The 12,769-nt window shown below is 42.9% G+C and overlaps 1 protein-coding gene across 1 annotated transcript in view; it reads right to left on the bottom strand.

The window, feature by feature from the left end:
- itgav (integrin, alpha V) overlaps window positions 1-12,769 on the bottom strand; it is a 34,772-nt gene that overhangs the window by 10,934 nt on the left and 11,069 nt on the right. The window contains exons 12-19 of the mRNA XM_061233837.1: window positions 12,331-12,536; window positions 9,290-9,481; window positions 8,449-8,494; window positions 7,496-7,603; window positions 5,920-5,975; window positions 3,995-4,149; window positions 2,922-3,059; window positions 1,064-1,131 (exon numbers count right to left, since the gene is read on the bottom strand). Coding sequence (XP_061089821.1) covers window positions 1,064-1,131; window positions 2,922-3,059; window positions 3,995-4,149; window positions 5,920-5,975; window positions 7,496-7,603; window positions 8,449-8,494; window positions 9,290-9,481; window positions 12,331-12,536 — 969 coding nt within the window. The remainder of the gene's footprint in view (window positions 1-1,063; window positions 1,132-2,921; window positions 3,060-3,994; window positions 4,150-5,919; window positions 5,976-7,495; window positions 7,604-8,448; window positions 8,495-9,289; window positions 9,482-12,330; window positions 12,537-12,769) is intronic.

Here is a 12,769-nt window from a genome sequence, read left to right as displayed (position 1 = left end):
GAGAGAGTGAGTGAGAGAGAGAGAGGGAGAGAGGGAGTGAGAGAGACAGAGTGAGAGAGAGTTAGAGAGAGACAGAGTGAGAGTGAGAGAGAGAGAGAGAGAGAGAGGGAGGGAGGGAGTGAGAGAGAGACAGAGTGAGAGTGAGAGTGAGAGAGAGGGAGAGAGGGAGTGAGAGAGACAGAGTGAGAGAGAGAGTTAGAGAGAGACAGAGTGAGAGTGAGAGAGAGAGAGATAGAGCGAGAGAGAGAGTGAGTGAGAGAGAGAGGGAGAGAGGGAGTGAGAGAGACAGAGTGAGAGAGAGAGTTAGAGAGAGACAGAGTGAGAGTGAGAGAGAGAGAGATAGAGCGAGAGAGAGAGGGAGTGAGAGAGACAGAGTGAGAGTGAGAGAGACAGAGAGACAGAGTGAGTGAGAGTGAGAGATATAGAGTGAGAGAGGGAGAGAGAGAGTGAGAGAGAGAGGGAGTAAGAGAGAGAGGGAGAGAGAGACAGAGAGACAGAGTGAGAGAGAGAGAGGAAGACAGAGTGAGAGAGAGACAGAGTGAGAGTGAGAGTGAGAGAGAGAGGGAGAGAGGGAGTGAGAGACAGAGTGAGAGAGAGAGTTAGAGAGAGACAGAGTGAGAGAGAGAGAGATAGAGCGAGAGAGAGTGAGTGAGAGAGAGGGAGAGAGAGAGACAGAGTGAGAGTGAGAGAGATAGAGCGAGAAAGAGAGAGATAGAGCGAGAAAGAGAGAGAGTGAGTGAGAGAGAGGGAGTGAGAGAGAGACAGAGTGAGAGTGAGAGAGAGAGAGAGACAGAGTGAGAGTGAGTGTGAGAGTGAGAGTGAGAGTGAGATTTTTTCCCCCATTATTCATTTATTTATTTTAACAATTATTGTCTATTGTACTGCTTTGGCAACAACGGTTTATTACCATTCATGCCAATAAAGCCATTTGAATTTGAATTTGAATTTGAGAGAGAGAGAAAGAGAGTGAGAGTGAAGCACTTTGAGTCTCTATTCTCCGGGCTGCACCACCAGGTTTACAGATGGCAGGGACCCACTGCCTCACAAAAGATGTCCCTTTTACCTCACTACTGATATCCTCAAGTCAGGCTTGCAGATGTTGTCGTCCCCACAATCCAGTAAGATGTGGGCCTGAAAAATCAAGATGATGTCAGAGGTTGTTCAGGCATCTCAGACAATTTTGTATTATACAGTACCATCAAAAAGTATTTCCCCCTTCCTGATTTCCTCTACTATTAGACATTTGAGTACAGGGTTTTGTTTCAAAGAGATACTTTAAACCACAGCCTCTGTTATTACTGTCATGTCTATCAGCTAACAGGAGGTTCATGTAATTGTGTAACCATATTTAATTACAGTACAGAAGATGAAAAATAAAATATGAATTCAAAGGTTTATGTTTAATCAAATATTTGCATTTTGGAAAATACTTGTTTTTGAGTTACCATCTGCAATAACCTGAGTAGTGGGAGTTGGAACATAACTGCCAACTTCTGTATCTCTATGATTTACAGTGTTTATACGCTTATACAGTCCCTCCGTTTCAGGGCACTATGCAATGTCATGTAAATGAACATGAGTCATGCGTAGTATTTTGTTGCATATTTGTTGCATTTAGAAAAAGAAACAAATGTTTACTCCATCTTTGCAGGCACCAGAGATCTTTTTATTTTATTTTTTTATATCATGGAACCATTTTTTGAAGATGTCACTGTGAAGAAATAGGGAACATCCACAGCTGCAGTCCTCTCTTAGATATTTTATAAACAACTTACAATTGCAACAACAAGGACATAAAAACCAGCACCACTTGCCACAGATGTGAGAAATACATCTGCAAGGAGCACACTCAAACAATCACATATTGTGACTCATGCATGTGAACACACACACACACACACACACACACACACACACACACACACACACACACACCATCTTGTTCCTATTCAATGTTCAATGTTAATATTGACCTTTTTTCTAATATAGATCTATTGACTCGGAACACCACAGATGTCACTATGGTTAATAATATGAAGTTCTAAAAAACCCACAAGCAATTTACTATAGAAAGTGGGTTCTAATATTAGTCTATTATAAGTCAGATAACATAATTACCTGTTGTCTTCACTATATGAAATATAATGAGTGAATTTAAACCTTTTATTTAAAAAACTGAAAACAAGTGGTATATTTTAAGATAAATGGTCTTGGGACAATAAAAATAAAATGTAAAGCAGTGATTGTATGGTTATGAATGCATAATAAGCTAGTTATGAGGTAAAAAACATTATTGGATGATAATCATAGTTTTTTTGAGTGTTTTGGGCTGAGATAAATCATGGGTCAAATTTGACCCGCTCTAACAAAAAAGGTATGGGCAACTTTCTAACACATTAGGAAGGTTAAAAATCAATGCGACAAATATGTAATAGAGGAAATCAGGAATAATTTTTCCTGGCACTGTACAATACAAACAATTATTTTATCATTTATTACTGCTATAATCTTTTTTCATGAAGTATTATTTCACTTATAATTGAGCCATTTTTTTCTGACTGCTGACCGTGCATTTAACGGACCATTTAACTTATTATCCACTTTTCACTGGTCGGGATTCCCCTTGTCAAGTGGACTTCTTGGACTTCTGTCTCTGCTGAATAATAACCAGGGACTGAACAGCAGGTTGTGCTGGGTGTGCCTTTAAATCCTACTTCCAGCTATGGCTTTCTGCTCTTTCCATGTGTCGCAACTCTTCCAGACAGACACACCCATCCCTACGTACCCACAGAGCAAGTAAACAGCAAACCTCAAATGTGAGAGCAACAATATTTGTTCTTCCCCTACATACATGAGGTGATCCAAAACTATCTGGAACAATTCAGGACAGGCTAGTGGGGACCCAAGGTAAGCGCTTGTACCTGCTTGGATATGTTGGCAGGGGTGAACTGGTTCATGATGGGCAGAAGGCCAGTTTTGTCTGCTGCAGTTTTATAGTCCAGGCTGTACTCCATGAAGATGGTGATGGGCGTGATCTTATCCCTGAACTCTGAGTCATCCTGCAGGGAGAAGCCGAAAGTGAGCTTGCACAAACAGGATGTTCATGTAATTTTGTAACCAGATCCAATTACAGAACAGAGGATTTAGGAACATCACTAGTCAGTGCAGGAAAATATGAATGAATATGAAAAGGTTAATAAATTAAAATGTTTAAGTTTAATAAAAAATAAGTATTTTCTCATCAGAGCTGTACACATATTAACAAAGATATGATACATTTTTCTTCTTCATTTTTACTATTTTTTTATTTAATGAAACCTCAAATACACTACTTAAATCACTGCTACAAGCTTGTAAAAAAATAGCACTCTTGAAGAGTGTATCTTAAAGCTTGTTTAGCACTCTTGAAGAACGGCAGACTCGCTGACAACAAGGCGTGCCAATGGGCAAAACAGTGAGTCAAGAAACGCCTGACCAACTGAAATCCACCAAACCTCGGGTGGAGCCAACCGTGACCAGCTGCTCCACACTCCTGGTTACAGTGGGTCAATGACACACCCCAGGACTGGAACTACCAATCGTGAGATTACAGGGCTCAGCCAGTACTCTGAGATAAGCGTTTGCACTGTCTGAGTCACTAGGGAGCATTTATTTATATGCATTTAGAATGCAGTCCGTAAATATTTGGACAATGGTGCAATTTCTGTTCTTTTTGTTCTGTACTCCTGCACATTGATACAGACAAACATTTACTGACACTTCACATTCAGTTCCTTAATCAGGGGTGCAGAAGCAATGTCTGACTGTGTATTGAAACTGGCTTTAACCACTGGCCTTAACCACTAAGCCACAGTATCATGCACGTGGGGCATGACTGGGACCCGGAAGTTTGATGGTTCAAGCCCTGGTGTAGCCACGATAAGATCCACATTGCTGTTGGATTTTATCATGTCTAATCATGCGATAAGAGATTTACTCCTTCATGGTCACTCACTATTAAGAATGCTTCCAGCTCTTCGCAAGCTGGGCCTTTGCCGTTGGTGACGGTCATGTTCTTGACGTACTGGGACATTGTGCTGTGCAGGAAGAGCACACGCTTTATTGCCCCCTTGTGCTTGAGCCTGTCCAGGACTAGCTTCACCTGGAAGTCTGAGGGACAAAGAAATGTGTCAGAAAACACAATGCGTCAGAGTCTTTGACGATACTATGAGTCAGATTTACGTACATTAAACTTGCAGTGTAAAATGCGGCCTGGCGAGGGTGCGTCGCTGTGGACACAGTCCGCCTGAAACAAATCCGTTATGAAAGCCACAGCTCATTACAAAGCCAGCTAATTGAACTGCCTGCTAATCGCATTTTGTGAATGAGGCAGATGCCTATTTTTTGCACCTCAATAACGCCTGGTCTCTCCTGGCGGAGAAATTTCAGGCAAAAATCTACGTTCTGGATTGCGTTCAACAGAATACATTATCAGCCACATGCATAATATCTCCACCCAGCATTTGCCCAAGCCTCCCTTACATACATATGCACTAAGGAGCGCACTTGAGATAAGGCAGGTAGATACATGCATACTGCCCTTTCCAGCCCCGTACGCTTCTGCGATACATAATACACACGTTTCTGGGGCAGAATGCGTTATAGAGCATCTGGGCCTGAAACTACTAGCAAAAGTCTTAGTACATCTGGCCCTAAGAGCTGGGCCTTGGTATTCACGTGGCTTTCAGTTTTTGTCCAGCTCTGTGGGTAAAGACTGGTCAACCTTGGGCTACATGGAGTCAAATGTAATGGCTCAGCTATGCACTGTGTATCTTAAAGCTTGTTTATTTTAAAGTACACCGTATCATAGTAGAGAGGAGGACCAGCTCTCCCATAAACAAAAGCACACACACAGAAATATATGTACACACAAAATTACAGAGCATGTAGGTGGACACACACACACACACACACACAAATATAGTCATACAAACAGTACAAAAATCTAAAAATGAAACAGTACAGGAAGAAAAGTGCTCTGTATTAGGCCTTGTATCAAAGCAGCCAGCCCCTTCACTGTGTGCGGCTCAAAGAGTAGCCATCAATAGGCAACATAAACAGAAGAAAGTTCAAAGGGCTGTTCGCAACATGTATTGAGAAAATAATTAATAGGATACCCCGTTTGTGGTCTTTTATGTGTCTGACAGCCATTAGACACTCAATATGGTGCCATAAATGAGCCGGAAGCGCTGTTTTTACAGGGACTGCTTCACCACATGTCCTTCTCAGACTATGCAGACAGTGCTGAGATTGGACAAAAACAGACGACATCAATTCACGGATTAGGCCGCTTTAAACGCATTTACTTTTAAGAAAAACTGCGCAAAAACTGCCACAGACCTTGACTCCATAACATGGATGACAGAAGGGAAAGTCCATACTCATAGCACAAGGGAACAAAAAAATATAAATATATAATTTCAGACGAACAATTTAGCCTCGGCTTCCATTAGTTCTGAATGAGTATGACTGAGGCGAGACAGGGTTTCAAAGGCTTGTCTAATTCACAAATCAATATATTTCAACAACATTTTTTATTTTTAAATAAATGCACTTATAATGGACTGTAATTTGAGGAAAATGTCAATAAACCGGCATCAAGCACCTTCAAGCAAGTACATTTTCAGCCTTCAAAATAAAAATCTTTCAAAATTTAAGCATCAAAATATCCTATATCTCTCATTGCATTCCGTTTATTAATTATTAAAACCATCTCAAAATAAACCTAACTTTAGCTTTTGGTTTTAGATCAAATCTCCCAATATGTTTTTGGCCTACACCAGGAATCAGAAAGACAAAGAGCTTGACTTTTATTTCTTTTCACCCAGTATGCTTCAGTTATAAAATAATCATGGATTTTTGGAAGTAAATTGAACTTACGCAATGAATTAGGACTTCCCTTTCCACTGGCCTGCAGACAGTACTTCACTTTAAAGCTAAACAGAGGAGAGAGACAGGAAATATTACTCACACAGCTCAGAGGTCAGATGATTAGATTAAATGAAAACATTTGCCCACATCATGCCCAGATCTTTTGTCTGGTCAACACTCGTAATCTTAGAACATTCCCATAAGAAAAGCTAAGATAAACACCAATGCCAACACTCCCTCCAATCAGGCCATTTTATGCATTGCGAGTCATTACTTTATGAATAACTTGTAACTTATTCTGCCAGTAGCCACTGATTACAGCATGTAGGTGTTTGTAAGTGTAACTTCTCCAAAAACTGGTCGTTGCATCAACTGAAAATAGCCTCAATCAGTATATTCAGAAAACTACCTATATAATATCACGGTGGTCCAACAGCAAAATCTTCAGTTAAAGGTGGTGGCTGGCTAGGCAGGCATGCAAACATTTTACTTGCAATCTACATATATTTTTATACTCAATACTGCAATAAAGAACATACACATGCACGCAAAAGATAGATAAAAATATATAAAATTGCATGCATGATAATGTTTTTCGACAGAACAACTGCATGCTTGAACTCAGGTACAAGTCCAATGCATCACGCCCGTAGTTGGTACAGGGGACCTCTACAAATGGCCTTTGAGATAGGCCAAATACACTCACTGAGCAATTTATTAGGTATTTATTAGATTTATTTTTTAGACTTCTACTGCTGCAGCTTATCCACTTAGAGTTATGATGCGTTGTGTGTTCAGAGCTGCTCTTCTGCATACCACAGTTATAATGTGTGGTTATTTGCATAACTGTCACCGTTGGATTTTTTGGGGGGTTTTTAGCACCATTCCTTGCAAACTCTAGAGACTAGTGAGCATGAAAATCCTAGGAGATCAGCAGTTTCTGAGATACCCTGTCTGCCACCAACAATCATTCCACAGTCAAAGTTACAAAATATGATTAATAAAGTGCTCGGTGAGTGTATATGAAATTGTATAGAGACCTGCATTGGCATTAAAGTAAAATCATTAGACTAGCCGCCTATGGTAAAATAGATCCGGTGTTATCATATATTAGCCAAATATTGCATAACCACAGAATTTTGAGTGCACAATTTGTCTGTAACAAAGTTCTTAACAGCAGCAGATTTACATTTACATTTCAATGAAGTCTGTCAGGCAGAAGCCATAGGGAAGAGGGATGAAAACATGAAAAACTATCTGTAAACTACAGGGATTTAACTACAGACTGCTGTAACTGTGAGGTTACATTGCACAATGTCAATGTAAATTGGAAATATTTAATTTGCCAATTAGGCCATTATCTGACTATTAAGACGGCCCAAAATAAAGTTTGAAAATGCAATTAAAATAGTCAATACGTTTTTTTAAATTTATTATTATTCTTTTATATGGCCCCTAGTGGTCATAAACAGTATCCGTTACACGGTTAACCATTTAAAAAATGGCATGGTAAATGTTAATACTGTTAAATGTAATAATGACTATAATAACACCATCATCTCCCTGGTGCCAGCTTGTCACTCACCAGGACACAGTTTTGGAGGAGCCAGGCAGTGTGCAGGTCTTCTCCTCTGGGTTCAGGATCTGGGGGCTGATGTCCAGGGTTGCATTTACACCAATGACCGGTCGAGCCCTGGAGTCAGACCACAGCAGAGAGGGTCAATATTGATTACTAACCAGAAGAACACAAACACACACACACCCGCACACATACCCACACACATACACAATAACATTTTTGATTAACTGCAATAACATGACAGAGATTAAAAAAGACAACTCATACGCACATAATATTTACACAAGAAAGGCTGTGGACTCGGAAACAAACCCTGGCCAAAAAGCCTTTCATATCAATTAATATCAAAGTGAACAGAAGTGAACCTGACCGCTAAAAGACACAACGCATCTTTTGCATTTTGCACCTTACTGTAGCTGTCAGTTTGGCTCTGTGGGGGTCCAGTATGACCAAACCTGATTCAGCTTACTCAGCTGTGAGCTTTTGCAGACAGGGGGGTGCGTCAGATTTCACAATCCACAGGTTTTCCCCTCTCCAAGAAAACACAAGCCCTGAATTAAGAAACTGGTGCTAACTTCCAAATGTTTCAGGGAGATCAGCCGTTTTAACAAATCACAAAATGCAAGAGTAATACAAAGCAAGTATATATTTGCGGCATTGACTGCTTTGCGGATCTTTTTGAATACTAGTGAGGTTGCATTGACTGACAGTGACAATCAATAATGAAATTAACAGAAAATGACTGAGTATCTGTGTCAATCAATACAGTATAGGCATTGACACACATAGCAGAGTTATCGGAGAGCATGTGGACGTCAGAAGGCTTGGCTTGCTTTCAAGCGGTTGGCACTTCTGTTTGCACTTTGATAATTGCAAAGAAAATGTGCTCTCAGTTAAGGCGGCCCTGAACATAAAATCCTGTACATTGAATGCATGTGTGACTTCAAAGAAACTGGTACCTGTAAAGAACTGCTTTATCCGCGCCGAAGACGCCAACAATTAGGTCTGCAAAAAAAGAGAAGAAAATACTGCTGTAATTTCTGACACCATCACACCTCCCATGAGTGTAAACTAGGACAGTCAAGCAACAACTCCAGTATTTTAATGGACAGCTAAACCCAACAGAAGGATCTCAAATAGATTCAATTTAATTCCAATCTCTTTTCCCATCTAAACACTATGACAAACAGAGAGATGCAGTCTTTTGGCATGTCCCACATCTCAGCTGCAATTCAGACCTAATTCATAACACTCCCACATAACAAAAAATAATTATTTGTAGTATGTGGCTTACATTCAGAGGTGCAAAATCCACATTCTGAAAGTAAAAGTCATTTCCAAGTATTTTGTTCCAATCAACTGGATTTGCCAATTAGCACAATTCCTCAGCCAGGAGGTGGAACCAATTAGTGAAATCAGCTGGCTGCAGGCAGGCATGGCAGGACTTTTACTTTCTGACCCCTGGACTTTCCACCTTCTCTTTCATCTGTATAGCACCTTTCTCCAGAGCACAGGGGCAGCTTGTTGCCTAGTGACTAAGGTACAAGACTGGGACCCGGTGGGCCTAAGGTACATGACAGGGACCCAGAAGGTCAGTGGCCCAAGCCCTGTTGTAGCCACGGTAAGATCTACACAGCTGTTGGGACCTTGAGCTGGGCCCTTACCCCACATTGCTCCAGGGGGGATTGTCCCCTGCTCAGTCTAATCAACTGTAAGTAGCTATGGATAAAAGCATCAGCAAAAAACAAATTATTATTATTATTATTACTTTACAGAAAAGGGAGGTCTCATGTGCTGTACCTGGGTACCCGTTCAGGTCGATGTCGGTGGCACCATGCATGGAGTACCCAAAGCTGGGGGGCATGTAGGTGGAGGCCCACTTCCCCTCCAGCACCTGGGAGGCCACGGTGTCCGGACCACCCTGCCTCCCGTTGTAGATGTACACCAGACCCTTCTGCTCTGGTCCACCGTAGGGGGCGGCGATGGCGATGTCTGAAACACGAACGCAGGGGTTGGGTTGGACGATCGCCCTCGGTCACAGCTCGGTTACTATATCGGACTTATCACTGAAAACGGATGAAACCTGCGCTGGTGGAATGACTGAAGTGTTCATCTGAGAGGAATACCATTAGGTATTCATCTCTTTTTCTCTTCCACTCTCCTCTAACACCCATCCATCTCTCCCACCATCCACTGTCAACTGTCGGCGGAACCTATGCCACCTGTCTTCCTCCACCCTCTAATCTACAATCCTCTCCTCCCTACCATCCGCGGAGTCTTTCTCTTGACTGTCTCCCGATGATGCTGCTACAACTCTCATGTCCTCCCTCTCATCTTCCTTTGACTCTCTGTGTCCCCTCACCACCAAACTAGCTCGGGCCTCCCCCCCCAGTCCTTGGCTTTCTGATGCTCTACGAGCTGTCCGAACTGCTGTCTCTCTAGCTAAATCTTCCTTCTTTCACTCGAAAATTAACACGGCCGCCTCTAATCCCCGCAAACTGTTTTCAACCTTCTCTCTTCTGGCCCCCCCTCCCTCCCACCCCCCTCATCACTCACACCTGATGACTTTGTCTCCTTCTTTGAAAAGAAGGTTGATGCCATTCGCAATTCCTTCTCACAACCCTCTCCCCCTGCTGACCCTCATACCTTCCCCAACTCCCTAGCCTCCTTTTCTCCCCTCTCTGACGCTGACACATTGAAACTCCTTACATCCCACCGCCCGACCACCTGTCCTCTTGACCCCATCCCCTCTCCCCTCCTACAATCTATATCCAATGACATTCTCCCTTTTCTCTCCTCTCTAATCAACACCTCCCTCTCTTCCGGGACCAGAGTCACTCCCCTGCTCAAAAAACCTACTCTTGACCCCTCTGCCCTGAACAACTACTGGCCTGTCTCTCTTCTTCCCTTTCTCGCTAAAACTTTGGAAAGGGCGGTCTGCTCCCAACTGTCCACTTATCTTCTCCAGAACAATCTCCATGACCCCAACCAGTCTGGCTCCAAGAGTGGCCACTCGACTGAGACCGCCCTGCTCGCGGTCACTGAGGCACTCCACTCTGCTAAAGCCAAATCCCTCTCCTCTGTCCTCATCTTCTCGACCTGTCGGCCGCCTTCGATACAGTCAACCATGAGATTCTGCTCTCATCGCTGTCTGGGATGGGTGTCACAGGGTCTGCACTCGCTTGGTTTTCCTCCTACCTCTCTGGTCGCTCCTACCAGGTGACTTGGAGGGGCTCAGTCTCTGACCCTCACCCCCTACAAACTGGAGTCCCGCAGGGCTCAGTTCTTGGGCCTCTCCTCTTCTCGCTATACACCATGTCTCTTGGTTCTGTTATCTCTTCCCATGGCTTTTCTTATCATTCTTATGCTGATGACACCAAACTCTTTATTTCCTTCCCCCCCGACACCCAAGTCACCACACAGATCTCTGCCTGCTTGGCTGATATCTCTGCGTGGATGACTTCCCACCATCTGAAGCTGAACCTTGTCAAAACTGAGCTTCTCTACATCCCTGCTAAGTCCTCTCCGTCAATCGACCTCTCACTGACTGTTGAGGACTTTGTAGTTTTCTCCTCCCGTACGGCAAAGAATCTTGGGGTGACTCTTGATAACTGCCTCACCCTGGCTCCACAAGTATCCTCCACTGCCAGAACCTGCAGGTTCTTTCTGTATAATATACGCCGTATCCGTATGCCCCACCTTACATACAATCCTTGATCACTCCCTACTCCCCAGCAAGACCACTCCGGTCTGCCAGCTCTGGTCGCCTTATGGTTCCCTCTCTACGTGCACCTGGCGGTCGAGCTGCACGTCCACGCCCGTTTTCCGTTCTGGTTCCTCAGTGGTGGAATGACTTGCCTACCACTGTCAGGACAGCAGAATTCCTCCCCCTATTTCGACGCAGACTCAAAACCCACCTTTTCAAACTCTACCTTAGTCCTCCCTCCTGATTTCCCCCCCCCCGCTCCTTTCTGATATCCCTATCCTTGTCTAACCACCCCCCCCCCCCCCCCAAAAAAAAAGAAAAGAAAAAAAAAAGAAATTGCACTTATGATGACGATGATGTTTAGAACTGCATTCCAGGTGTATTTTCCTAGTTCGGGATGTGATACTTTGACTTGCGGTAGAACCTATGCACTTGTAAATCGCTTTGGATTAAAAGCGCCTGCCAAATGACAAAAATGTAAAATGTAAATGTAGGTGGGGCTTCTGGGAATAAAATCTACCAGAAATTTGATTCCACATTTTCATGTGCCGGAATATTTTTTATTATGTCCAAATTTCAGTCAAAAGGCTTTTGTCAAGGCATCAATCCAGAAGTGCATCTTTAATATATGCACAAACATTGATTCAGATTAAAGATTTTACCTGAAAATGAACACAAACACAAAACACAAAAACTTTCCACAAAGTCTCAAAAAAGGTAGCAAACACAAACATACACTCACTGAGCACTTTATCACATAGATATGCATTTCTTTTTTTATTGTTCTTCTGCTGCTGTAGCCTATCCACTTAGATGTTTGACACATTGTGCGTTCAGAGATGGCACCAACAATCAATCCATGGTCAAAATTACATAGATTACATTTTGAACATTTGATCTGAAAAACTGCTGAACCTCTTGACCATGTCTGCATACTTTTAAGCATTTAGTCGCTGCCACATGATTGGCTGATGAAATATTTGCACTAACAAGCTGACATACAGGTCTACCTAATGAAGTGCTCACTGAGTGTATATTATACAAAAATCTATAGACAAATATAACCCAACTTGGTAAATGATGATAAAAAGGTGTAAGCTGCTCTGCTGTGGAGACCTGCTGGGGGTACCCGTACCATTGTAGCCATCCAGGTCCAGGTCTCCCAGGGGGGCGATGGAGCTCCCGAAACGCGAGTAGATCTCTGAGCCCGTCAGCTTCAGGTGCTCTTGGAATGAGAACGCCCCTTTGCCCAGATACACGTGCACCTGGCCCACCTCGCGAAGCTTGCCGTCCGAACCGCGTTCCATGAAGAGAGGCGCTCCCACAAACAGATCGACCATTCTGAGGGTGGGAGAGAGATGGGTTAAATAAAAAGAAAAACTATTGGCTTATGGCACAACACCACAAAGCCGTGGAACATTCTGCTATAGTTACTACGTTGATTAGATACCATTCCTGCCGTCCAAAAATAAAAACGTCTGTTCCGCTTTGAAACGGAACTCAACGCCATTACTATGTATAAGCATACACAAACGCACATAGATAAGGCTCATCTGGTCAGGTGTTGAGAAGGG

Source organism: Conger conger, chromosome 3 (assembly GCF_963514075.1).
Source record: "Conger conger chromosome 3, fConCon1.1, whole genome shotgun sequence".
Lineage (NCBI taxonomy): Eukaryota > Metazoa > Chordata > Actinopteri > Anguilliformes > Congridae > Conger > Conger conger.
The sequence above is the reverse complement of the archived record's forward strand: the minus strand, read 5'-3'. Positions and strand labels throughout refer to the sequence as shown.